Source organism: Hemitrygon akajei, chromosome 4 (genome assembly GCF_048418815.1).
Source record: "Hemitrygon akajei chromosome 4, sHemAka1.3, whole genome shotgun sequence".
Taxonomy (NCBI): Eukaryota; Metazoa; Chordata; class Chondrichthyes; order Myliobatiformes; family Dasyatidae; genus Hemitrygon; species Hemitrygon akajei.
In genome coordinates this window covers 181747863-181773319 of record NC_133127.1, presented here as the reverse complement: position 1 = coordinate 181773319, position 25457 = coordinate 181747863, and the positions used below count along the sequence as shown (strand labels likewise).

Genomic DNA, 25457 nt, shown 5'->3' with positions numbered 1-25457 from the left:
GGTCTGTTTGGGTGTCCCAGTTTAATCGTTCCGGCCGAGGAAACCAGAACAGTGAGGAGCCAAACCGATGTGGATGACTGTGTTACTGAAATGTTTGGAATCAAACTTAGTTCGTGCCAGACAGCTGAAGTTTTTTTTGTGTGTGGGCTGATCAGGGTGTGATAAAGATATATTGAAATAAACGCTACAGATTAGAATTGGGGACGGAGATTATACCTCTGAAGGCTCCAGGAGCAATTTCTGGTTGTCAAAAGCTGCCGAGTTTCCTGGCGTTTAGGTTTGGTTCTAGAGAGTTATTTTGCTGTTAATTTTTGTTATGGCTGTTAATTACCTGCCATAAAGATGTCATCAGCACGTGGTTTTGGAAACTTCAGCCTGTTAACCTTGGTGTCCAAGTGATTCTTGCAGCCATGGGATTGCTAAGGAATATCTCGAAAATGCCTTTACCACATCTCCTGAACAGACTCTACTCTTTGAAATTATGTTCAACCCTAACTTGTAGGAGGATATCAGACTTGCTGTTTTACCAGCCAAAACTGGTTCTGATGAACAAAAATGTCCCTATTAATTTATTGAAAAATCTCTGCCCCCGAAATTTATCATGGAACTCTGTGAGGTGTTTTGCCACAAGTCAGAGTAATTCAAAAAGCACGAAAGATACTTGCAATAGGAAATCAAGAAGTGAAAAGCAAGGTGGTGGGGATGATGAGGTGATAACGGAACTGGACTGTGAAATAGAAGAGAGTGAATATGAAGAACTTCTTCAGGGACAAGCATTTGCTCCTTCTGAAGGAGGGCACAGAGTATTTGTTGTTCATCCAAATGTTAAGTGGGGAGCAAAGAAACAACATCTCACAACAGGTAAACTTGTTACTAACTAATATAAAATATGTTTCAGTGGTGTATACTAGTATTCAGTAAGGTGCTGAATTAAATTTGCAGTGGAAAATAAAATTTAACATAGTATCACACACTGAAAATTGGCTACACACACAAAATGTTGGTTGAATGCAGTCGGCCAGGCAGCATCTACAGGAAGAAATACAGCTGACTGACAAAGGGTCTTGGCCCGAAACGTTGACTGTACTTCTTCCTATAGATGCTGCCTGGCCTGTTCCGCTCCACCGGCATTTTGTGTGTGTTGCTTGAATTTCCAGCATCTGCAGACTTCCTCGTGTTTGCGTTATGAAAATTGACTGGCTAATGGGGAATAAAGATGAGGCATAAATGTCTCTTTTTCTCGCTGGCAAAATATAATGAGTAGTATTCCACTGAGATTGATGGTAGGGCCAGAATTTTCTACAGTCTGTTTAAATGACTTGGATGGGTGTACTAATGGCATGGTTACTAAATTTGATGTTAACACAGACACTTGGAGAAAAGCAAGTGGTGGTGAGGACATACGGAGACAACCAAGAGATCCAAGTTAAGTGAGTGGGAAAAGATCTGGCAAATGGAATACCATGTGGGAAAATGTGGAACTGTACACTTGGATAGGAAAATGAACATTAGTTCAGATTATGTAACTGGTAAAATATTGCAGTAGAGATGTAGAGAGATCTGGGTCTCCTTCTGAATAATTTGCAAAAGATTAGTGCAGTAATTAATTAGAAAAGCAGTAGAAGTTTAATCTTTATTACCAGGGGAATTGAATACACAAGTTGGGATGATTTGCTTCAGTTATTTAGAGCATTGGTATGATTGGTAATGGTGGTCTGTGCACAAATCAGTCACTTTCTTCATGTGTTAATGTGTTGGAAGGAGTTCAGAAAAAGTCTTTTTAAACCTGTACCTGGAATGAGGAAAGACTGGACAGGTTAGACATATCTAATGGTTTGGAAGAGTGAGAGGGAACTTAGTCCTGAGGGCAACTTTATTTGTTCATTCATTCTTGAGGTACAGCACAGAATAGGCCCTTCCAACCCTTCGGGCCACACTGCCGAGTATTTCCCCCGATTTAATCCTAGCCAAATCACAGGACAATTTACTATGACCAATTAACTTAACTACTGGTACATCCTTGGACTGTGGGTGAGATTGATTTTTCCATGTGATGGTAAGTCTTTGGAACTTCTTCCTGAAAGCACAGCAGAAAGAACCTTCAGATACTTTCAAGGCAGTGATATGTTCTGAATAAACAGGGGGTGAAAAGTTGTAGTGGATATTCAGAAATATGGAGGTGAGATTACAAGCCGATCAGCTATGAACATTACTAAATAGTGGGTAGTAGGGTGAAGATATGTCTCTACCAAAGAGGTGTAAGGTCTCCTTCCCTCCGCTAGCCTGCGGGTCACCCTTGGGCAAGGTGTAGCACCTGCTTAGCCCCTGATCCAGGTTATGTGAGCAGTTGTTGGATGGTCGTACGAACAGCTGGTGCACATCACAACCACTGACGCCAGGCAAACAATCTCTGAAGAGTATTAATAATGGCAGGGGTCACCCGTCTTGTAAAGACACTGCCCAGAAGAAGGCAGTGGCAAACCACTTCTGTAGAAGAATGTGGCAAGCACAATCATGGTCAAAGACCATGAATATCCACGTCATACAACACTGTACGTAATGATGATGATGATGCTCAGATGACTGAGTGACATTTTCCTGCCCTAATTCACTTGCTCATATCGAGTCTTTTCAACACCATGTGTATGTGAACGTTTTTATCCTCTAATCTTCATATCTATCCTCAATAACATAGTTCATTAATTTTATCCCTTACAATATATGCCTGCTGTTACCTCCTTCTGTTTGTGAGTTCCACAATCTTGCCACTGTTTGTGCAGATGTTCGTCCTAAATTCTCTGTTGAATTTGTTGGATCATAATTATAATATAGTCATCATAGTTCTTGCACGTGCAATCTAGTTCTGTTTTATCCCATCAAAGCCTGTGGTTACATGCCAAATGTAAACGAGCTTCTAAGAAAGTAGAGGTATTAGCATGCCTTCTTTTCTCAGACTCTTAAACCAAATTATCTAGATCATTCAATAACTATGCTCTAATCCTTTGTATCTGAATGTGTTGATAGGCTGCATCAATGTTGAAATTTAGTCTTGTTACACAATCTCCCCAGTGCAGTTCTTCTGTATTTCAAGATTTAAGATATTCTTGGTTTACGCTTTTTTTTCTTCTTTCATTCTTGTTAGTTGTTTGCATATGCATTGGTTTAACATTATTTTCACACTGTTATATGAATAGGCTCTGTTCATCGGCCGTCTGGTGCCTTGTTGCAGGATTAAACTACTCCAGACCAGATGCGATTGTGCATTGTTTTATTTGCACTGTTAATTTGAGATTATCTCATTCTTCCTTTCTTCTTTCACAAGGTGAACTTCAAATGGCCGAAGCAGTTGCTCTTGTAAATACTTTGCCCAACTGGCAGGTTGTTGATAAACTCATCCTTTCTACAAAAAATCCAGATAACAAACTAGTTTTTGGCAAAGGCAATTTTGAGACTCTTACAGGTAAAAACTTATTTAAAAAGTCTAAATATCAATTTCTTGGTTACATCGGAAACACTGATCAGATAAATTTGGATTTAATTTATTTATTTTTTGTGGTGTCATATATAATTGATGTAAAAAATTGTATTGCACTAATCTTAATCGGACATTTATTGTATTTGTCATACTCTCAAGACATAGTCTTGACCAATTTTTTTCTTCAATTTTAATATTCAAATCACTTTCCCATTTTTGTCTTGACTTATGGACTCCTTGTTTAATTGCCTGTTTTTGAATCAAATTATACATACAAAATTGGTACTTTTTTACATTCTACTTGGTCTTGTTCTAAAATTCAACCTTTTTGGACAAATTTAAGAGTTTTATTGGAACAAGTTATTGGAATACAACTTCCACATAATCCAATATTACTTTTACTAGGTGATATTGAAGGGATAAAACCAATATCCAAATTGAATAAATATCAGAAAGAATTTATAAAAATTGCATTGGCAGTAGCCAAAAAAGCTATTGCAGTTACTTGGAAATCGGATACATATTTAAGTATAGATCGTTGTAAGAAAGAAATTTATGGCTGTATTCCACTTGAAAAAATTACTTATAATTTAAGAGATAAATATGAAACATTTTTGAAAATTTGGCGCCCTTATTTACAAAAGATAGGATTAAATATATAGGTGCTCCGAAGATGAAATAATTGGTTACTTGGGGAAATAAATAAATATATATACTAAAGTTATTACGAACTCCATGGAGCATGTGGGGATCCTCCAATATCCAGGCATTCCTTTTTTTTCTTTCTTTCTTTCTTTTTTTCTATAGGGATGTTAGGGGGGAGGGGTTAAGGGGAGGGGGGATGGGTAACACATATTTTCTTTTTCACACACTTTTATTCTGTAACTATTTGAAAACACAATAAAAAAGTTTTTTAAAAAGTCTAGATATCATATTTTGAAAATATGACTGAAAATGATACTGATATCTAGTTAATATCTTTACACTGCCTTTTCTGGTAGTTAACCATTTAAATTTCAAGTGTCTCACTGAACTTCATCAGTGCATTAAAAATAATACTAACCAATAAAACTTAGTTTTATGAATTTGCTGTAGGTTGCCATTCAACTTTAAGAAACTTTTATTGGAACACTAGCAAGTTTGTGTAGTTATTGTACTATTATATGATCAAGCTACTTTGGCGATCCTTTGTTGTAGTAGAAGCCTTGTATCTTTATCAGCTTTTATTTTATAAACTCAAGACACCTGAAAACAATTGCTTAATAATAATTTTGAAGATTAACTGCTCCAGTAATGGAATTATAAGCAATTTAATTTAAGTACAATTGTTTTACAGAAATAATTAAAGGGATGCCACAAGTTACTGCAGTATTTATGAATGTTGAAAGACTGTCTGCAATATCGGAGGTAAAGAGCTTCACATGAGCAGAATGCATTAAGAAAGAATTGATCGTGATGTGTTACATGTTAAATAGCTGACAGCAAGAACTAGGACAATCACAAGGATAAAAGTTATTTTTAATTTACCTTTTTGGGAATATGAACATCTAGAGCCACAGGGTTATACAGCACAGAAATAGGCTCTTTGGCTTAACTGGCATATGCTGGCTAAGCTAGGCCCATTTGCCCACATTTAACCTGTATCCCTCTAAAGCAAGGTTTCACAACCTTTTTTATGCCCTAGACCACTGCCGTTAACCAAGGGGTCCATGGACTCTAGGTTGGGAAACTTTCGTATCCATGTATCTGTTCAAATGTCTTTAAAATGTTGTTCATGTCTGTTAAGTATCTATTACCCATTCCTAATAGCCCTTAAGAGCCTGGCTATCGAACTTCTAAAACAACCGCAGCACTTCTGGTACACCTTGGTGCTGAAGAGGAGTGTGTTTCAGAATTTAGACTCAGTACCAGTGAAGGACCAGCATGTAATTAAGTTGGTGTATAGCTGGGAGGGGAAACTGATGATGATAGTGTGCCCATGCATTTGTCCATATCTTAAATTGTCCTGGAATATATAGGTATCATCTCCATGATCCCTAATACTCAGTAACAGTTTACAGAGTTTTGGTGGTATTATTGCACCAGCAGAGGCTGTTAATTTGCGTATCATGAGTGAAGAGCTTAATATGTCAGATCTGTGATACTTACACAGAAGCACTATTGTATGTTAGAAAATAGTTCATAATATTGAAGCTGCAGAGACCCAGGTGTAGGTGTGTGTGTGTGTATGTGGAATCTGCACATTCCCCCTGAGTGGCAGAGGAAAATAAAATAGAGGTGGTTAGGAGTGTTTTAGACAGGCACATGAATACATTGGGAATAGAGGAATGTGGCATTGTGTAGACAGAAGGGATTAGTTTAGTTGGGCATTAGCTTACTGATTTAATTAGTTTGGCACAAGTTTGTGGGGCGAAGGGCCTGCTCCTGTGCTATATTGTTTTGTTCTGTTCTCAGTATTCTGAGTGTAAAACTGAGTTTACTAAGTAAGAATGTTATAGATCTGACTTTCCTACTATAGTAACTTAGCTGGATTGCCTTCATTGGATTTAAGGTAATTTATGCTTCCTGCTCAGAATCTGATCCTGTAATCCCCAGACACTAAAAAGCAAATGCTCCTGATCATTTAATGAGTATATTAGCTGCTCTAGTTGTGATGTATCCCAAAGCCAAATAGACTGAGAGTGCTCTCACTAGCCAAGTCACACTCAGTGAAGATACTGGAAAGTGGTCTACAAAACCTGCATTGTTAGCTGGAGCCTGCCGGAGAAACTTGTAAAGGAAGATATAAATTCTTTAAATCTTAAAAATTATTTATTTATTGGAGTATTTCATTCTAGAAAACATGCAATGTATCCAATTCAAATAAAATCAATTCAATACAATACTAACTTACATTTGTAGAAGGCCATACAGAAACTTTCAGTGGTTAGCATAATGCTGTAAGATCAGGTTCAAGTCCTGTTGCTGTTTCTAAAGAGTTTGTACGTTCTCCCCATTACCATGTGGCATTCCTCTGAGTGTTCCAGTTTCCTCCCACCTTCCAAAAATGTACAGTTCTATACAAAAATCTTAGGCACATGTACAAGGCCATAAGACATAGGAGCAGAATTAGGCCATTCATCCCATCAAGACTTCTCCGTCATTTCATCATGGCTGATCCCAGATCCCATTCAACCCCATACAACTGCCCTCTCACCATGCCCCAACCAATCAGCAATCTATCAACTTCTGCTTTGAATTTACCCACTGACATGGCCTCCACCACAGTCTGGCAGAACATTCCACAAGTTCACTACCCTTTGGCTAAAAAAATTCCTCCTTGCTTCTGTTCTAAAAGGTCACCCATCAGTATTGAGGCTGTACCCTCTAATTCTGGTTACCCCCACCTGAGGAAACATCCTCTCCACATCCATCTTATCTAGTCATTTCAACACTTGGTAGGTTTCATTGAGATCCCCACACATTCTTCTAAATTCCAGTGACCACAGTCCCAAAGCTGCCAAATACTCCTATGTTAACTCCTTCATTCCTGGAGTAATCCTCCTGAACCTCCTCTAGACTCTCTCCAATGACAATACATCCTTTCTGAGATAAGAGGCCCAAAACTGTTGACAATATATATACCTAGATGCCTAAGACTTTTGCACATTACTATATTTGTCAACGTGGAGTGGAGAACAACTTTGTAAATCTGGCGGGAGCAAAGGATGTTGGGAATGGCAAGGGTGAAGCACCACAGAGGGGGGGAGGGGGGGAATAGGTGGCAGAGAAGGAATACAGACACACCCAGTCCTGAGACACCAGGTAAGGTCATTTGATTCCAAACAATTGGTTTATTAATTGTTACAGAATGTCTGTCTGGTGCTTTCCACTCCCTCCCTTTTCCCTTCCCTTTTTCCCAACTGTGATTCCCTTCTCCCAGCCCCCTTCCCATTCTCAGTCCACAAAAGAAACCCATATCAGAATCAGGTTTATCATCACTCACATATGTCATGAAATATGGTTTTTTTTGCAGTAGCAGGGCAGCTGTACGTAAAATTACTACAGTACAGTGCAAAAGCCCTGGGCACCCGAGTTATAGAAGACTTTTGCATTGTCAGTTATGCTCATGCTTTGTTGGTGCCAGAAACGTGGTAACATTTGCAGGCTGCACCCATCACACATCAGACTGTGTCAGTCATTGACTCACAACAATGCATAACACTTATGTTTTGACATACATGTGATATGTAAGAGCACAACCTCAAATTGAGGGATGATCTTTTAGAACAGAAGGAAGGAGGAATTTTTTTAAGGCAAAGTGTGATGAATGTGTGGAAAGCTCTGCCATAGACTGCAGTGGAGGCCAAGTCCGTGGGTATATTTAAAGTGGAAGTTGATTGATTCCTATTGGTCGGGCTATCAAAGGATATGGTGAGAGGGTAGGTGTATGAGGTTGAATGGGATCTAGGATCAGCCATGATGAAATAGTGGAGCGGGCTCAGTGGGCTGAAGGGCCTAACTCTGCTGCTATGTCTTACAGTCTTAAATAAAGCTAATCTTTCTTTCTTCCATTATGATATACAGTAATTTCTTTGATGTTTGTTTCATGTCAAGGCTTTTATATTTTTGTGAACAGAAAATAAGAATTAATTATATACCTATTAAAAGAAGAATTTTTTTCAATTCTAGCTGCAGACCTGTGAGAATTTTAGACGATAGATTTAGGTTTGCTTTTGATATTGTTCATTATTTTTGTTCCAATATTAAACAAGAATCATCAAACTTTTAAAAATAATCATTTGCTGCAGTCCTGACGAAGGGTCTCGGCCCGAAACGTCGACAGTGCTTCTCCTTATAGATGCTGCCTGGCCTGCTGTGTTCCACCAGCATTTTGTGTGTGTTATTTGCTGCATTATGCTTATTTATCATTTCATTACACAATTTATTCTCTGGAGAAGGAGAATTGATAAGATATTTATGTCTGTATATTTTAGAAAGAGTTGGAGTCTACTTGGGGTGTTAAAGTTTTTGACCGGTATTCCATCGTCCTTCATATCTTCCATTGCAATGCTCGTACCAAAGAAGCCAAACTGCAGTTAGCACTCGCTGAGATCCCTTACCTGAGGTAAGAGTTGTGTTGCCGCATCTCTCTCCCTCTCCCATCAACCCACACTCCCCTCTTACCCCTATACCCCCTCACCCATCATCCTCTCCCCCTCCCCCCTCACTCTTCACCCACACCCCCAAGGGAAATCACACCTTGGTGTCATATTTGATAAGGAAGTACGAATCTCTGTAAAATTTTCTTGTTATCTGTAAACTGCTGGGAAAACCCCAATGCAACATTTATTCACAAAGTACGAAGCATTCAATTTCATTCAGTTCTCTTAATCACCTCATTTGCCATCTCAAATCACATGTATTAAGAGTGGATGCCAGTCAGCCACAATCCTAGTGGACTGCTTAAGAGGAAGGAGTTGCACATATAAAAAAGAGTTGTTACACAATTAAATTATGCAGTGAAATAGTATTTAATTTATTTTTTCTATTTAAATATAATTTTTTAATTTTTGCAAAATTCTTCGATAGTAGACACTAGCCAGACTTGTACATGTACTAGCCACTTCTGTTAAGAACGCCTTTGCTGTTTTTAATTAAATATTTCATTTCTTTTGGAGCAACAAACAGTCTTGCTAGGGGAACATTGTGAGTTGTGCAGTATCAGTAGAGAGAAAGGAATTATCAATGTTTTGATCATGATCTTAGATCGTGCTCCTGATGCAACATCAACAAGTTTGCCCCCCCTACCCCGAGACTCTGTTTGACCCAGCACATTAGGCACAGACTGGATGGGCCAAAGGTCCTGTTTCTGTGCTGTTTTGTTCTATTGTTGGTTGCTCTGGATTCCTGCATCTCCAGTCTTTGGTTCTCCATTGTTTTGCCTTTATTTGGCAGGTCCCAGTTGAGAAATGAATTGGCCCATTTAGACCAACAAGGTGGTGGATCCAGGTATATCATGGGGTCAGGTAATATTTCAGCTCTTGCATGACTTCTGTCTGTGAGGTTAATTACCAATTATCTCATCGTTTTTGTTGCTTGGTGTGTTCTGTGTTGCTCTGTTGAACACCGTGTGTGTGCTATGTGGCACCAGCACATGTGGTGAAGCTTGCAAGCTGTCCCCAACTTATCCTTAGGTTGTGCTGGTCATTAATGCAAATGACACATTTCACTGAATGTTTCCATGTGCATGTGATAAATAAATGAATCTGAATCTGAGGTCATAGGAAGGAAAATTATGCGTTGGCATTTGTTGAAAGAGAGTTTGATAATAAGAGTGAAGAGGTCATCTTCCAAATATATGGTATCCTGGAAAGACTGCATCTATAATAAGTAAAGCTTGGTTTCCTACCTAAAGAATGATATACTTGTAAAAGTGGACGTACAGCAAGGGTTCCCAGATTGGTTACTGAGATGACAGTTTTATCATTATTGGAGAGATTAAGCAAACTGAGCCTGTACTTTCTTGAAGACTGAGAGTTGATCTTATTACAACATGCAGAGTTCCTACAGGTAGATGTTGATTTTACTGTTTCTCACATTAGGACATCGAGAACCAAGGGTCACAGCCTCACAGCAGGCCAGACATTCAAGACCAAGATGAGAAAAAAACTTTCAGTAATGAAGCAGTGGAATTTATGACCCTACAGATCTTACAGTACTGAAGCAGAAATTAATAATCTTTCTGATTTAAGGATATTAGAGGATATGCCATTGTCATATTTTCATTTTTTAACAATATAGGAAGCCATTTTACCCATCAAGTCTCTGCATTTCTGTCCGTCTCACTCACCCATATATTTCCTTCTAGCCTATTTTCGTTCACATACCGATCAATTCATACCACTCACCTACACCAGGAATAGTTTGAAGCAACTAATTAGTTTGCTAGCCAGCTCGTATTTGGAATGTGAGAGGAAACATGGTACCCAGGGGAATCCATGCATTTCCAGAGAAACCTTGCAAACTCCACACAACCAACACTAAAATCAGAATCAGGTCTAATATCACTGGCATATGTCGTGAAATTTGTTTTGTGGTAGTAGTACATTGCGATACATAGTAATAAAATTATAGCTTACGATAAGAAGCAATATTAAAAAAGAAAATTATTTTTGAATAAGTAGTGCAAAAAGAGAGAAAAAGTACTGAGGCAGTGTTTAAGGGTTCATTGTCCATTCAGAAATCTGATGGTGGAGGGGAAGACACTGCTCCTGAAACATTGAGTGTGTGTGAAACCCAGTTGCTGGAATAGAGGCAACAGCATTACCCACTGCACCATTAGTAAATTGGTTTATTGTTGTCCTGTGTACTGAGGTACAGTGAAAAACTTTGATTTGCTTGCCATCCAAGTTCATGTTCAAATTCAATTGTCATTCAACCATGCACGTGTATGCAGCTGAATGAAACAGCGTTCCTCCCAGGGCCAACCATACAAATCACTTCATCACATCAGATCAGTACATTGAGTTAGTACAAGGGAACAGGAATAACAGTGCAGAATATAGTGCTACAGTTACGGAGAGAGTGCAGTGCAGGCAAACAATAAGACCATGAAGAGGTAGATTATGAGGTTAAGAATCCATTTTACAGTACAAGAGGTCCATTCATATAGTCCAACAGTAGTGGGATGAAGCTGACCTTGATCTGGTGGTGTATTCTTTCAGATTTTTGTATCTTCTGCCCAATAGGAGAGGGAGAAAAGAGAATATTCAGGGTGGGAGGGGTCTTTGATTATGTTGGCTGCCTTACGAAAACAGTATAGACAGAGTGTGGTTACTGCAGAGAAGTTGTGCCAATATAAAAGATCAGCCATAATGTTACTGAATGGTGGTGCAGGCACTAGGGGCCAAATAGTGTTCTGCTTCTATTTTTTGTGCTGTTATGGTTCATACAAGTTAATGCAGTTACCATTTTCCAGGTGAGACCTTCATGGAGGTTCAGCAGCGCCTCCTCAAGGAGAGGGAACTGAAGATTAGAGCAGCCTTGGAGAAGCTAAGACGAAAACGGCAACTGTTGAGAGCTCAACGAAAGCGCAGAGAGTTCCCAGTTATATCTGTCATGGGCTACACTAATTGTGGTGAGTTCTATATTCGGCTAAAAAAATCAGTAGAACTCCAAGGGGATACGTTTTCCTCTGGTCTTTACTCAAACAAAATAAAATTATGCAAGTAAACATTGGGCCCAACATATTGATGCAGTTACAAATAAGGCACAACTGCAGCTATATTTCATCAGAAATTTGAGGAGACTTGGCATGTCACCAAATTTACTTACTGCTCGCTATGCCACTGGCGTTTAGGGCAGCAATGAAGGTCTCCATCTCAGACGATGTTCAGGGTTTCCTTCATCAAGTTAATAGCTTCCTCTCAATTTTCACTACTGTCAGACATGCAAGTCCCGGGTGGAGACTCAGGAATACCATCACACTGAGGTGTAAAAGGGTTCTTCATTGCTGTTTCTATAACAATTTTGTTTTACCAGTCAGGGTTATTGGCGCTGAGCTGAACAGCCAAACCTTGAGGACCGGTAGGCCACTCTTAGTCTGGCCTCTACCCTTTGACCTGTTTGGCATTGGTGACTCTACCAAGAGCCAAAGCATAAAATCCTGACCCCAGCCAACATAGCTGTCTGGGTCATTGTGGCACACAAGCCTCCAAACCACAACAAGGTTGTGGTCCTCTTGGAGGTGTCACCAAAGACACTCAAAAACTTCTGCAGATTTACCGTGGAGAGCAATCTAACTGGCTGCATCACCATCTGTTACGAAGGTGCCACTGTACAGGATTGAAATACACCGCAGTAAGTTGTAAACTCGGTCAGCTCCACCATGGGCACTAGCCTCCCCGGCATCCAGGACATCTTTAAAGAGCAATAGCTTAGAAAGGCAGCATCCACATTAAGGACTCTCAATGCCTAGGGCATGCCCTCTTCTCATAGCTTCCATCAGGTAGGAGGTACAGGAGCCTGAAGACACACACTCAGCGATTCAGGACAGCTTCTTCCCCTCTGCCATCAGATTTCTGAATGCACATTGAACCCATGAACACTACCTCACTACTTTTTAATGTCTGTTTTTGCACTACTTGTTTAATTTAATATATATACTGTAATTTACAATTTTTATTATATATTGCAGTGTATTGCTGCCGCATAACCAATTTCACAACATAAGCCAGTGATATTAAACCAGATTCTGATTGCTTATGAAACCCCCTTATGCTGGGTGTCTCTGGAAAACCGGCTTGAGCCCCTCACTGGATTCCACAACTTTGTACATCTAGGATGTATACAACTTCTGTCCTGCCAAATCTGTGAGGTTGGGATGTCTTGCCCACCCAAACCCCGGTCTGTGTGCATTCTTTGTGAGTTACTGCCCCTGGTAAGAAGTAACAGATCGTACATGGCATACAATTAAAAGTATATTTAAGAATGTTAATTTAAGCAAACAGTTATTAAATGAAAGAAAGAAAAAAAAACTAAAAGGGCCCATTACTCTTAAACTGTCAAATGTGCACTTAAGTTAGAGCTCATCTTAAACTTGTCTGTCACTCACACGCTGGGCCTGTGTGAAAACACACACCACCTTCCGAACGTCGCTCGAAAACCATCTCAAACAAACAGATCTCCCATGGGAGAATTTGTTCTTCTTGAAGCCATTCATCTACACAAAGCATCCTTTATCACCCTGTTTACTTCCAGCACACACCAACCAAGACTTCTTTGCCTGCGTCCTCTAGAACCTCCTCCCAAATCCACCATCCTGATTGGCTGACACCACATTCCTAAGTTGAATGACAAAGCTTCTTATCTCAACTCAAACCCAAACAAGCTGAGAGCAGTAAAGACTGCTCTTACAGAACTGCTAAAATAAAATACCTGCAGCATAGCATTAAGAATCTTAACCAGGACATTACACTTATATTAATTAATATTTGTGAATGAAGAAAGCTATATCCTTATAAACTGAGAGTGGACAGGAATCCATTGGGCCAAATGGCCTCCTTCTATGTATCTACAGTAAGCTCTTCCAAGTAATTAAAATGAAAGTAGTTCTACTTCATTAAACAAAGAAAGTGAAAAACGTTTGGGTATTTTACATGTTATAAGTTCTGCATTATTGTTAATTACAAACACAAGTGATTTGCAGTTGCTAGAAATCTTGAGCAACACACACAAAATGCTGGAGGAACTCATCAAATCAGGCAGCATCTATCGAGGGAAATAAACAGTCGATGTTTCAGAACAAGATGAAGATGTGTTCAAAGTTCGAAGTAAATTTATTATCAATGTATGTATATGTCAATATATACCTCTCTGAGATATATTTTCTTGGAGGCATTCACAGTAACAAATAAATACAGTAGAATCATTGAAAAACTACTCAAAAAGACTGACAGACAACCAAAGTGCAAAGACAAACTATGCAAATGCAAAAGAAAACAATAAATAACTAAGTTAATAAATAATACTGAGAACAATAATACTGAGAGTTGTAGAATTCTTGAAGGTGAGTCCATAGGTTTTGACAACTGTTAATTACATTGGGAATTTTTTAGCACAGTTAACAATAATTGAACTTTTAATGGGTGATTTTGTAAAGCATTGTCAGGCTTATAAGTAAAACCTGTTTTCTTGGCTATGGAATATGTTTTAATCCTGGTGTCTTTCACATTTCAATACAGGCAAAACCACCCTGATCAAAAGTTTGACTGGAGACTTAAGACTTCACCCCAGAGATCAGCTGTTTGCTACGCTTGATGTTACCACTCATGCTGGCTTGACTCCAAGTCGTATGACAATCCTTTATGTTGATACCATTGGATTTCTCTCTCAACTTCCCCACAACTTAATTGGATCCTTTTCAGCAACTCTAGAGGATGTGGCACATTCAGTAAGTTTGATATTCTAAACTTAAATGTTTTTGTCACATGTTTTCTCTGTGCATATACCTGATATTGTTAGGAGCCATGGAATGTAACTTTCTGTGTTTTAGCTCAAGTAATTAATTCTGAGCTGAATCATACCAGCAGGAAAAGCCCAGCTTTTCTTTCAGGCAAGTTGACATGGTGCCTGGTTTAGAAATGGATAAACAATGGTGTGAATGGTGGAGTGGAGGTACATCTCTTCCAAAGGAAGGATAAGGGACTCCTTCCCTCTGCTAGCCTGAAGGTTACCCTTGGACAAGGTGTACCACCTGCTTAGCAGCGCCCCCCACCCCCCTGATCAAGGTCACATGAAGCCAGGGAGCAGATGGTGCATATCACAAGTCCTGGTTTTGCAACCACTGGTAATGGCTGTGGTCACCCATCTTGTAAAGGCATGGCCCAGAAAAAGGCCATGAAAAATTTGCCAAGAACAATGATGGTCAGGTAAAGACCACGATCGCCCAAGTCATACAACATGGCACATAATGAACAAATGAAAACAACAGTGAAACTGAGCTTGTTTCTGAGCAGCTCCCACTAGAAATGCAATTATAACATCTCAAATAAGAGCGGAGTCAGCTTTGGCCATAATCAAGGCAAGTAACGCAAGGTGGGTACCGTTAAACTAGCTGTAATAATCTGGAGTAAAGATTTCCTAACCTTTCTTTCTTTTACATCCCTTTACAAATCTCAAAAGTTCAACAATGCTCAAAAGAGCTTCAAGGTAATAGAAAACCCACTTGAGAGAACTCTTCAATAGAATAAAAATATTGAGAGGGAATCTAATAAAGCCATTCAGAGCCATGGTTAAATGATAAATAGTAAAAATGAGTTTCCTTTGTTCCAATGATGTTTGAATGCAATTTAATATAAAAGATTAGTTTTATAAAAATGTTCTCTTCTCTCTGTCCAGGATATTATAGTTCATGTTAGAGACATAAGTCACCCTGAAACCACCAACCAGAAGGTGAATGTGTTGAACGTTCTCAAGAATCTTCAGCTGTCAAATCAACTTCTAAATTCTATTATTGAGGTCCACAATAAAATTGATTTGGTGGACAGGTAAGAACATTGTGGTTGTTCAGCATACCATAAGTATATATAATGCATAAAGGGCATATTTCTCACTATTTTTATACTCTCCCATAATTTCTTATAGTTTGTCTTGATATATTAATATCACATATACCGAGACACAGTGAGAACTTTTGTTTGTATTCTGTCTGGACAGATAATGTCATACCCAAGGTAGTTAAAAACAAAAAAATGCAGGATAGTGTTGCAGTTACAAAAAAGGTGCAGTGCAGGTAGACAGATATGTTCAGTGGCATGGAAAGATGACATTTAGACCGTCAAGTCATGGGACAAATAAATCCCGCATTGTCGTAAGTATTTTTTTTATCCTGGGCCTGGCAAACACGCAGTTGCAGATTGACCCTCCATAGTCTCCAAGGAATAATAGACAATAGACAATAGGTGCAGAAGTAGACCATTTGGCCCTTCAAGCCTGCACCGCCATTCTGAGATCATGGCTGATCATCTGCTATCAATACCCAGTTCCTGCCTTGTCCCCAGATCCCTTGATTCCCCTATCCATAAGATACCTATCTAGCTCCTTCTTGAAAGCATCCAGAGAATTGGCCTCCACTGCCTTCCGAGGCAGTGCATTCCACACCCCCACAACTCTCTGGGAGAAGAAGTTTTTCCTTAACTCTGTCCTAAATGACCTACCCCTTATTTTCAAACCATGCCCTCTGGTACTGGACTCTCCCAGCATCTGGAACATATTTCCTGCCTCTATCTTGTCCAATCCCTTAATAATCTTATATGTTGCAATCAGATCCCCTCTCAATCTCCTTAATTCCAGCATGTACAAGCCCAGTCTCTCTAACCTCTCTGCGTAAGACAGTCCAGACATCCCAGGAATTAACCTTATGAATCTACGCTGCACTTCCTCTACAGCCAGGATGTCCTTCCTTAACCCTGGAGACCAAAACTTACACAATACACCAGGTGTGGTCTCACCAGGGCCCTGTACAAATGCAAAAGGATTTCCTTGCTCTTGTACTCAATTCCCTTTGTAATAAAGGCCAACATTCCATTAGCCTTCTTCACTGCCTGCTGCACTTGCTCATTCACCTTCAGTGACTGATGAACAAGGACCCCTAGATCTCTTTGTATTTCTCCCTTACCTAACTCTACACCGTTCAGATAATAATCTGCCTTCCTGTTCTTACTCCCAAAAGTGGATAACCTCACACTTATTCACATTAAACGTCATCTGCCCACTCACTCAGCCTATCCAAGTCACCCTAAATTCTCCTAACATCCTCATCACATGTCACACTGCCACCCAGCTTAGTATCATCAGCAAATTTGCTGATGTTATTCTCAATGCCTTCATCTAAATCGTTGATGTAAATCGTAAACAGCTGTGGTCCCAATGCCAAGCCCTGTGATACCCCACTAGTCACCACCTGCCATTCCGAGAAACACCCATTCACCGTTACCCTTTGCTTTCTATCTGCCAACCAGTTTTCTATCCACGTCAATATCTTCCCCCCAATGCCATAAGCTCTGATTTTACCCACCAATCTCCTATGTGGGACCTTATCAAATGCCTTCTGAAAATCGAGGTACACTACATCCACTGGATCTCCCTTGTCTAACTTCCTGGTTACATCCTCGAAAAACTCCAATAAATTAGTCAAGCATGATTTGCCCTTGGTAAATCCATGCTGGCACGGCCCAATCCTATCACTGCTATCTAGATATGCCACTATTTCATCTTTAATAATGGACTCTAGCAACTTCCCCACTACTGATGTTAGGCTGACAGGACGATAGTTCTCTGTTTTCTCCCTCCCTCCTTTCTTAAAAAGTGGGATAACATTAGCCATTCTCCAATCCTCAGGAACTGATCCTGAATCTAAGGAACATTGGAAAATGATTACCAATGCATCCACAATTTCCAGAGCCACCTCCTTTAGTACCCTAGGATGCAGACCATCTGGACCTGGGGATTTGTCAGCCTTCAGTCCCATCAGTCTACTCATCACCATTTCCTTCCTAATGTCAATCTGTTTCATTTCCTCTGTTACCCTATGTCCTTGGCCCATCCATACATCTGGGAGATTGTTTGTGTCTTCCCTAGTGAAGACAGATCTAAAGTACTTATTAAATTCTTTTGCCATTTCTCTGATTCCCATAACAATTTCACCCAATTCATTCTTCAAGGGCCCAACATTGTTCTTAACTATCTTCTTCTATCTAAAAAAAGCTTTTGCTATCCTCCTTTATATTCCTGGCTAGCTTGCGTTCGTACCTCATTTTTTCTCCCCGTATTGCCTTTTTAGTTAAGTTCTGTTGTTCCTTAAAAATTTCCCAATCATCTGTCCTCCCACTCACCTTAGCTCTGTCATTCTTCCTTTTTTTTAATGCTATGCAATCTCTGACTTCCTTTGTCAACCACTGTGGCCCCTTTCCCCCTTTTGAATCCTTCCTTCTCCGGGGGATGAACTGATTTTGCACCTTGTGCATTATTCCCAAGAATACCTGCCATTGCTGTTCCACTGTCTTTTCTGCTAGGATATCTGTCCAGTTAACTTTGGCCAGCTCCTCCCTTATGGCTCCATAGTCTCCTTTGTTCAACTGCAACACTGACACCTCTGATCTGCCCTTATCCTTCTCAAATTTCAAAATTCTCAAAACAATAATCACTCCTTGTTCAAAGAATGCATTCATTAAAGAATGTACTATGCCGTCATAAAAGTGATTTTTTTTAAAAAAAATTATTTCTCATCAAGACTTGACTAACTCTTGCATGTCTCCAGCTCACTTTTTCCTTTTTCCTATCGTGTTCTCTTCATTTCTTTCCATTCCCCCATTCCCACAGGTAACAGTATTTTGTGAGTAGTGCTCTATTAAGTTTCTGTTGAAGTGACAATAAGTCTTAATGAAGAGGACTTTTGACTTTATTGATGTCGTACAGATTTCTTATTTAAGTTTAAGGTTATCTAGTTAATCATGCTTCCTCTCAGACTCTGTAGGATAATTCTTTTCCTTTCTTCTTAAGCTATCAACAAACAGATCCAAACGCCATTGCAGTTTCAGCTCTTCATGGACTCGGTATAGATGAACTGAAAAGGAAAATTGAGGAGGCGGTTTTGCAGGCAACAGGAAAGCTGATCCTCACCATCGAAGTAAATTTGGCTGGACCTCAACTGAGGTAAAAATTAAATCACACGTCTTTAGAACAGGTCTCAATTCTTTTCATAGTAGAAGTTAACAGAGTGGAAATTCAATCTCAGTAACTTGTATTAAATGTAGAATGTGGTAACAGAATTCAGTGGAACCAGATATTTAAAGTATTTAAAGTGATACTATAGTATCATAGTATGATACTATGAAGTGCCATACTATCATAGTGTGTACTTAATACAAGTGACTGAAGGTGAAGCTTCTGCAGCATCTAACAGATCATGTTCAGGAGTTGGAGCTGGAACTGGATGAACTCCAGATCATTCGGGAGGCTGAGGGGTTGAAAGACAGGATATACAGGGTAGTAGTTACATCCGAGGTGCAGGACGTATTTCATGCGCCGCAGTCCCAAGGAGACACCGGATTACATAGAGGGTGTTTGAACTGAGTGGGGGCAGTCGGCACATTTTGCACACCACAGTCCCCGAGGAGATATTGGATTGCACGTAAGTCGGCACTTTGCAAGGACCAATAAAATGAGTTTAGTTTTTTTTTCATGATTTTGTCTTTCTTATTGCACATTTCGAGCAGTGGGGATGCCAGACAGAGTACTGGAACGTTCCTCTTGCAGGGTGTGGGAAGGCAGAGAGACTTCCATGGCCTTGACAACTACATCTGCAAGAAGTGCATCCAGCTGTAGCTTCTAACAGACCATGTTCAGGAGTTGGAGCTGGAACTGGATGATCTCCAGATCATTTTGGAGGGTAAGGGGTTGATCAGGTAGGACATAGAGGGAGGTAGTTACACAGGTAGGACACAGGTAACTGGGTGACCATCAGGAGGGCGAAAGGGGATAGGCAGCCAATGCAGAGTACCCCTGTGACTGTTCCCCTCAACAAGAGGTATACCACTTTGGATCCTGTTCAGGGGAATGACCTAACACAAGAAAGCCATGGTGGTCAAGTCTCTGGCACTGAGTCTGGCTCATTGGCTCAGAAGAAAAGGGCGGAGAAGAGGGGAGCCATAGTGATAGGGGATTCGTTGGATATGGGAACAGAAAGGAGGTTCTGTGGATGAGAACGAACTCCTGGATGCTTTGTTGTCTCCCGGGTGCCAGGGTCAGGGACACCTTGGATTGAGTCCACAGCATTCTTAAGTGGGAGGGTGAGCAGCCAGAGGGCATGGTCCACCTCAGTACCAATGACATGGGTAGGATGGGTGACCAGGTCCTGCGAAGTGAGTTAGATGCTAAGTTAAAGGATAGGACCTCCAGGGTTGTGATCTCAGGTTTGCACCCATTACACCTGCTAATGAGGCCAGAGGTAGGAAGATGGTTGAATCACTGAGATTTGTAACCCCTCGCTTCTGAAGTCTGAGGTACCTACCTGCTTCAAGAAGGCTTCAATTATACTGGTGCCCAAGAAGAACGTGTAACCTGCCTCAATGACTATTGTCCAGTAGCGCTTGTATCCACAGTGATGAAGTGTTTTGAGAAGTTGGTGATGAAACATTTCAACTGCTGCCTGAGAAACGACTTGGATCTACTCTAATTTGCCTACTGGAGCAACAGGTCAGCAGCAGATGCCATTTCAGTCAACCGTGGAACCCTGGACAGCAAAGGTGCATACATCAGGATGCTCCTTATCGACTACAGCTCGACATTACCCTCAGAACTAATCAGTAAGCTTTAATACCTCGTTGTGCAATTGGATCCTCAATTTCCTCACTTGCAGACCCCAGTCAGTTCAGACTGGTAACAATATCTCCTCCACAATCTCCATCAGCACAGGTGCACCACAAGGCTGTGAGTTTAGACCCCTGCTCTACTCACTTTACACTATAACTGTGGCTAAGCACAGCTCCAATGTCATGTTTAAATTTGCTGACAACACCACTTTCATTGGCTAAATCAAGGGTGATGATGAATCAGCATATAGGAGGGAGATTGAAAATCTGGCTGAGTGGTGCCACAACAACAACCTCTTACCCAATATCAGCAAGATCAAGGAGCTGATTATTGACTTCAGGAAGTCCACAAGCCAGTCCTCATTCTTTGGTGTTACCATTTCAGAAGACCGACTCTGGGCCCAGTTAAGTATGTGCAATTATGAAGAAAGCACAGCAGCACCTCTTAGGAGTTTGTGAAGATTTGGTATGTCAACTAAAACTTTGACAAACCTCTATAGATGTCTAGTGGAGAGTATATTGACTGCCTCTATCACAGCCTGATGTGAAAACTAACAATGCCTTTGAATGGAAAATCCTACAAAAAATGGTAGATACAACCCAGTCCATCATGGGTAAAGCCCTTCCCACCACTGAGCACATCTACATGGAGCATTATCAAAAGAAAGCAGTATCCATCATAAGGGATACCATCACCCAGGTCATGCTCTCTTCTCGCAGCTGCAATCAAGAAGAAGGTACAGGAGTCTCAGGGCTCACCAGGTACAGGAACAGTTATTACCCCTCAACCGTCAAGTTCTTGAACTAGAGGGGATAACTTCACTTGCCCCATCACTGAAATCTTCCCACGACCTATGGGCTTGCTTTTAAGGACTCTTCATCTCATGTCCTCTATTTATTGCTTGCTTATTTATTATTATTATTATTATTTTTTTTTTCTTATGTATTTGCACAGTTTGTTGAATTTTGCACACTGGTTGTTTGTCTGCTCTGTTGGGTGCAGTCTTTCATTGATTCTGTTGCCATTGGATTTATTATGCCCACAAGAAAATGAATTAGGCTTGAATATGGTGACATATATGTACATTGACAATAAATTTATTCTGTACTTTAACACGTGGCTAAAGAATTGGTGCAGGAGAGAGGCCTTCGGATCTTTGGATCTGTGAGCTCTCTTCCAGGAAAGGTGGGACCTGTACAGAAGGGATGGTTGGTACCTGAACTGGAGGAGGATTAATTTTGCTATGTTGCCCATGGGGGTGGGTTTAACTAGAGTTGCAGGGGTTGGGAACCTGAGCACCAGTAAAGATAGTGGAATGGTGGTGGTGAATGATGTTGTTAAGCCGACATACAAAATCAGGAGTCTAAAGGATGAACATGGTGGAGCTAATGTTTTAAACTGTGTATATTTCAATGCAAGGGAAATTGTAAGAAGGGCAGGTGAGTTTAGGGTAAGGATCAGCATGTGGAATTATAACACTGTAGCTATTAGTGACACTTGGTTGACGGAGGGGCAAGAATGATTGCTTAGTGTTCTGGGGTTCCGTTGTTATAGACATGAAAGAGCGGAAGGGATTAAAGGCGGAGGTGTGGCATTACTAGTTGGGGAAAATGTCACAGCAGTGCTCTAACAGGACAGACTGGAGAGCTAGTGAGGCTTTATGGACAGAACTGAAGAATAAGAAAGGTATGACCATGTTACTGGGATATATTACAGACCACCCAGCAGTCTGTGGGATTTAGAGGAGTAACTATGTAGAGAAATTGCAGACTGTTGCAAGAAACATAAGGTTGTGATAGTAGGTGATTTTAACTTCCCACATATTGACTGGGACTCCCATACTGTAAAAGGGCTGGTTGGAGAAGAGTTTGTCAAATGTGTTCAGGAAAAATTTCTTAATCAGTACATAGAAGTCCCAAATGGAGAGAATATAATACTAGCTCTCCTATTAAGCAATGAGACTGGGCAGCTAACAGAAGTTTGTGTATGGAAGCATTTTGCATCTAGTAATGATAATGACATTAGCTTCAAGACAGTTATGGAAAAGGATAGGTCTGGTTGTCGCGTTGAGATTCTAAGTCGGAGAAAGGCCAATTTTGATGGTACCGGAAAGGATTTAGCCAAGTGTGGATTGGGACAGGTGATTTTCTGGCAAAGGTGTACTTGGCAAGTGGGAGGCCTTCAAAAGTGAAATTTTGAGAGTACAGAGTTTGTATGTTCCTGTCAGAATAAGAAGCAAGAATAATGGTTTAGGGAATATTGGTTTTTAAAAGATATTAAGACCCTGGTTAAGGAAAAGGAGGTGCATGGCAGGTATGTAGAAATGAGGTACTTGAGGATTATAAGACATGCAAGAGGAAATCAGGAGGGCTAAAAGAAAGCATGACAAGGTTAAGGAGAATTCTAAGAACTTCTGCTAATATATTAAAAGCAAAAGGATAGCAAGGGACCAGATTGGTCCTCTGGAAGATCAGAATGTGTGTGGAGCTGATGGAGATGGGAGATCTTAAATGGATTTTTGATCTATAGATGTGAGGCAATGCAGCTGCAAAGTCATACACCCCATACAGATTAGAAAGGACGTGGTGTTTACTGTCTTGAGGCAAATTAAGGTGGATAAATCCCCAGGGCCTGATAATATGTTCCCTTAAATCCTGTGGGAGGCCAGTGCAGAAATTGCAAGGGCTGTAACATATATTTAAAACATCCTTAGCCACTTATGAGATGCCGGAGAATTGGAGGATAGCTAATATTGTTCCATTGTTTAAGAAAGCCTCTAAGAATAAGCTGGGAAGTTATAGGCCTGTGAGCCTGACATCATATGAGCATTTGAATAGGCATACTGATTCGGGATAGTCAACATGGCTTTGTGCATAGTAAGTCATGACAAAACATTCGAAGATTTTTTTCAAGGAATTTTTACAGGTAAGTTGATGAAGACAAGGCAGTGGATGTTGTCTGCATAGACTTTAGCAGGGCTTTGACAAGATCCTGCATGGAAGGTTGGTCAAGAAGGTTCAGTTGCTTGGCATTCAGGATGAGGTGGTAAATTGGATTAAACATTGGCTTTGCGGAAGAAGCTGGAGAATGGTTGTTGTAGATAGTAGCCTCTGTCATTGGAGGCTTGTGACTAGTGGTATGCTACAGAGATCGGTGCTGGGTTCACTGTTACTTGTACCTTTATTAACAATCTGGATAATAATGTGGTAAACTGGATTAGTGGATGACACCAAGACTGAGGTGTAGTGAACAGCAAGGAAAACTTACCAAGGCTTGCAGTGGGATCTAGACCAGCTAGAAATAATGGGCTGAAAAATGGCAGATGGAATATAATGCAGACAAATATGAAGAGTTGCACTTTGTGAAGACCAACTAGGGTAGGACAAAGAGTGTGGTAGATCAAAGGGATTTGGAAATACAGATCCATAATACCTTGAAAATGGTGTCACAGGAAGATAAGGTTGTAAAAAGTCCTTGAGAAATTGGCATTCATAATACAGGAGTTGGGATGTTATGTAGAAGTTGTATAAGACATCAGTGAGGCCTAATTTGGTGTATTATGTGCAGTTTTGGTCATCTACCTTCAAAAAAAGATCTAAGTAAGATGGAAAACGTGTAGAGAAAATTCACAAGGATGTTGCCGGGACTTAAGAACCTGAATTTTAGGGAAAGGTTGAATAGTTTAGAACTTTATTCCCTAGAACGTAGAAGATTTGATAGAGGCATACAAAATTATGTGGGGTATAGAGAGGGTAAATGCAAGCAGGAATTTTCCACTGAGGTTGGGTGAGACTAGAATGAGAGGTCATGGGTTAAGGGTGAAAGATAGAACGTTTAAGGGGAACATGAGGGGTAACTTTTTCACTCAGAGGGTGGTGAGAGTGTGGAACGAGCTGCTAGAGCAAGTGGTGAATGCAGGGTCAAATTCAACATTTAAGAGAAATTTGGACAGGTACTTGGATGGGAGGGGCATGAAGGGCTGTGGTCTGGGTGCAGATTGATGGGACTAGGCAGATTAATGGGCTGGCACAGACCAGATGAACTGAAGGGCATGTTTCTGTGCGATAGTGTTCTATGACTGAAGTTCTAGCCTGTCTGTGAACATTTTTAAGTCCTACTGCAGAAATAATGCGGGTCTGTTCAGGGGGACAAGGAGTGGTTTCTAATGGATTACTGGATGGAAATGCTCAGATAAAGATGCAGACTTATAACACTGTTGCTTTTCATCTTTTCAGCTGGTTGCATAAGGAAGCCACTGTGCAGGAAGTGGATGTTTTGCCAGAAGATGGTTTGGCCAACGTGACTGTTATCATCAGTCACTCTGCATATGGGAAATACAGGAAGCTGTTTCAACATTGAAGGAAATGTAAATGCTGTTTTTGTACCCTGAGGTTTTACCATTTTTTGCCTGCCCTCTTGTAGGTGAGGATATTTTAAAAAGTACTTACTTGCCTCACTGAGAAATGTGGAGAATTACACTGAGGTGCAGGAATCATTGTTCTGTTGGAAAACTTGCACACAGCAAGATCCCAGGAACAAAGTCCTGGAGGTATTCATAGCTTTTTCTAAGCAGTCTTTGATCAGTTCCAAGAGACAGGCACAACCTTTATCTCATGCAAAGAAGGGAGGTTCAAAAATAAGTCAAAATTTTGTTCAATAAATAAATCACAGATATTGTAAAGTACCTAATAGTGAAACATTATTTATTCCACTCGGGGCTAATCTATTTGATGCAGGATTGCAGAAACCTGAAACATCAGCAATTTCTTTCATCCCTCCGACACTGCTCGACCAGTTGAGTTCCTCCAGCAGATTGTTTGTTGGGCTAAAGTTTTTAATAATTTTTACAACATGGGAATGTTTTAATCCCATGGTTAGAGAAATGTAGTGGACTAATATCTCTGTTCCAGAACAGCATGAAGAGCTGCGTATTAGTGCAGCAGGTAGGGTTGCTAGCTCATGGTTACCCTGACCCCAGAGTGTCGCTGTGATGTGATTTCTCCCCACATCCCAAAGACATGCAGGTTGGTAGGTTCATTGACTATAAATTATCACCCATGTAGATGGGTGATTGAAGAATCAAGGGTAGAGTGAAAGAATAAGTTAGAGGGAAAGAAATGACAAAATG

General features: G+C 40.3%; 1 protein-coding gene across 1 annotated transcript; it reads left to right on the top strand.

The window, feature by feature from the left end:
- Positions 1–43: 43 nt before the first annotated feature.
- On the top strand, positions 44–25013 carry gtpbp6 (GTP binding protein 6 (putative)). The gene is made up of 10 exons (XM_073044158.1): positions 44–861; positions 3323–3460; positions 4812–4882; positions 8452–8582; positions 9413–9483; positions 11436–11594; positions 14200–14408; positions 15356–15504; positions 18518–18670; positions 24565–25013. The coding sequence occupies exons 1-10, from the start codon at positions 411–413 to the stop codon at positions 24686–24688; spliced, it is 1656 nt and encodes a 551-aa protein (XP_072900259.1). The 5' UTR covers positions 44–410; the 3' UTR covers positions 24689–25013.
- Positions 25014–25457: the final 444 nt, after the last annotated feature.

Coding starts and splice junctions, on each gene's coding strand:
- gtpbp6 (XM_073044158.1), top strand. CDS start 411: ATGGGATTGCTAAGGAATATCTCGAAAATGCCTTTACCACATCTCCTG. Junction 11,595..14,199: donor CATGGGCTACACTAATTGTG/GTGAGTTCTATA, acceptor ATTTCAATACAG/GCAAAACCACCCTGATCAAA. Junction 14,409..15,355: donor TAGAGGATGTGGCACATTCA/GTAAGTTTGATA, acceptor CTCTCTGTCCAG/GATATTATAGTTCATGTTAG.